This window comes from Dendrobium catenatum, unplaced genomic scaffold (assembly GCF_001605985.2).
Source record: "Dendrobium catenatum unplaced genomic scaffold, ASM160598v2 original_scaffold_92072, whole genome shotgun sequence".
NCBI classification, from domain to species: domain Eukaryota; kingdom Viridiplantae; phylum Streptophyta; class Magnoliopsida; order Asparagales; family Orchidaceae; genus Dendrobium; species Dendrobium catenatum.
In genome coordinates, this window is record NW_021410513.1 from 1 (window position 1) to 1,339 (window position 1,339).

General features: G+C 46.6%; 1 protein-coding gene across 1 annotated transcript; it reads left to right on the plus strand.

Annotated features, from left to right (window-relative positions):
* Positions 1–555: 555 nt before the first annotated feature.
* On the plus strand, positions 556–1,081 carry LOC110097103 (the record flags this gene model as incomplete). Its single annotated transcript, XM_020823345.1, has 1 exon — positions 556–1,081. A coding segment is annotated over one exon (526 nt), but the record flags the coding sequence as incomplete, so codon positions are not given.
* Positions 1,082–1,339: the final 258 nt, after the last annotated feature.

Below are 1,339 nucleotides of genomic sequence, written 5' to 3' on the forward strand. Positions count from 1 at the left end.
TTTTCTGAGGCTGGTTCAGGGGAGCAAGACGGTGATGTAGTACAAGGCAGAGTTTACTGCCTTAGCCCGAAATGCTCCACAGCTAGTGAGTACTTCTGCTGAGAAGTGCTACCGATTTCTGAGGGGACTATAAGACAGTCTGAGGTAGCCTCTGGTACCCTTTCACATTTCTGATTTCTCTGAGCTTGTGGAGAGAGCTCGTCTAATAGAGAACGATCTGATGGCTACTCAGCAGTAGTGGACTACGGGTAGGAAGAGATTTGGGGGTGATTCGAGTAGCAGTTCCTCTAGCAAGAGGAGGTTTGTTTCTGGTTCTGGAGACTCTAGGAGGAGTGGAAAGTCAGGATTTGTTGGTACTGCTACGACCAGTACGACCAGTTCTGGATCTGTTAGTGGGGCACCTGTGTGCTAGAGTTGTGGACGATGATATTTTGGCCAGTGCTACAGGATGATTGGTCAGTGCTTCAGATGTGGTCAGCCAGGACATCGGATTGCAGAGTGTCCACAGGCTGGATTTGATCGACGATCTGATTTCTGATCCGAGAGCTTTGTTAGATCTGCCAGTTCAGCAGGAAGACCGAGGACTGTTCCTCCATGCCCTGTGAATGAGGGATTTTTTGGTAGAGGTGGTGGTTCGAGTTCTGCACCACGGAGACCACCTACTGTTCAGAGGGAACCTAGTAGCTCTGTTGCTTCAGCTCCAGCTCCAGTTCAGCCACGAGTGTACAGTCTGAGTCAGCAGGAGGCTCGAGATGCTCCGGATGTGGTGACAGATACGATTTATATTTCTGATCAGCCCTATCGTGTTTTGTTTGATTCCGGAGCCAGTCACTCATTTTTGTCCGAGCGTTGTTTTGATGCTTTGCATCTGGATTCGGTTTTGCTTCCGGTTTCTCTTTCTGTGATTTTGCCGGCTGGAAGTAATTTGATTGCTTGGAAGTTTTGTTTTTGTGAGCTTGAGATTGCTGGCAAGAAGTGGAAATCCAGTTTGATTCTGTTGCTGATTTCTTCGTATGACGTGATTTTGGGCATGGATTGGCTGAGTCTGTATGAGGCCCAGATTGACTATTTGAGGAAGCAAGTAAGTTTGCTTATGTCAGGAGAGAGATGTGTATTCTAAGGCTTATGAGGTGTTCTCTCTTGTCTGATTTCTGTATTGGAAGTGAGAAGAATGTGGAAGAAGGGTTGTCCATACTTTTTGGCTTCGGTACGGGATATGAACCTGGATGTTGGTTATGTTTCTGATATCCCAGTGGTACGAGAGTTTGCTGATGTATTTCCTGAGGAGTTGGTTGGTTTACCTCTGTTAAGATAGTTGCTATTTGCATGCTTTTCATTT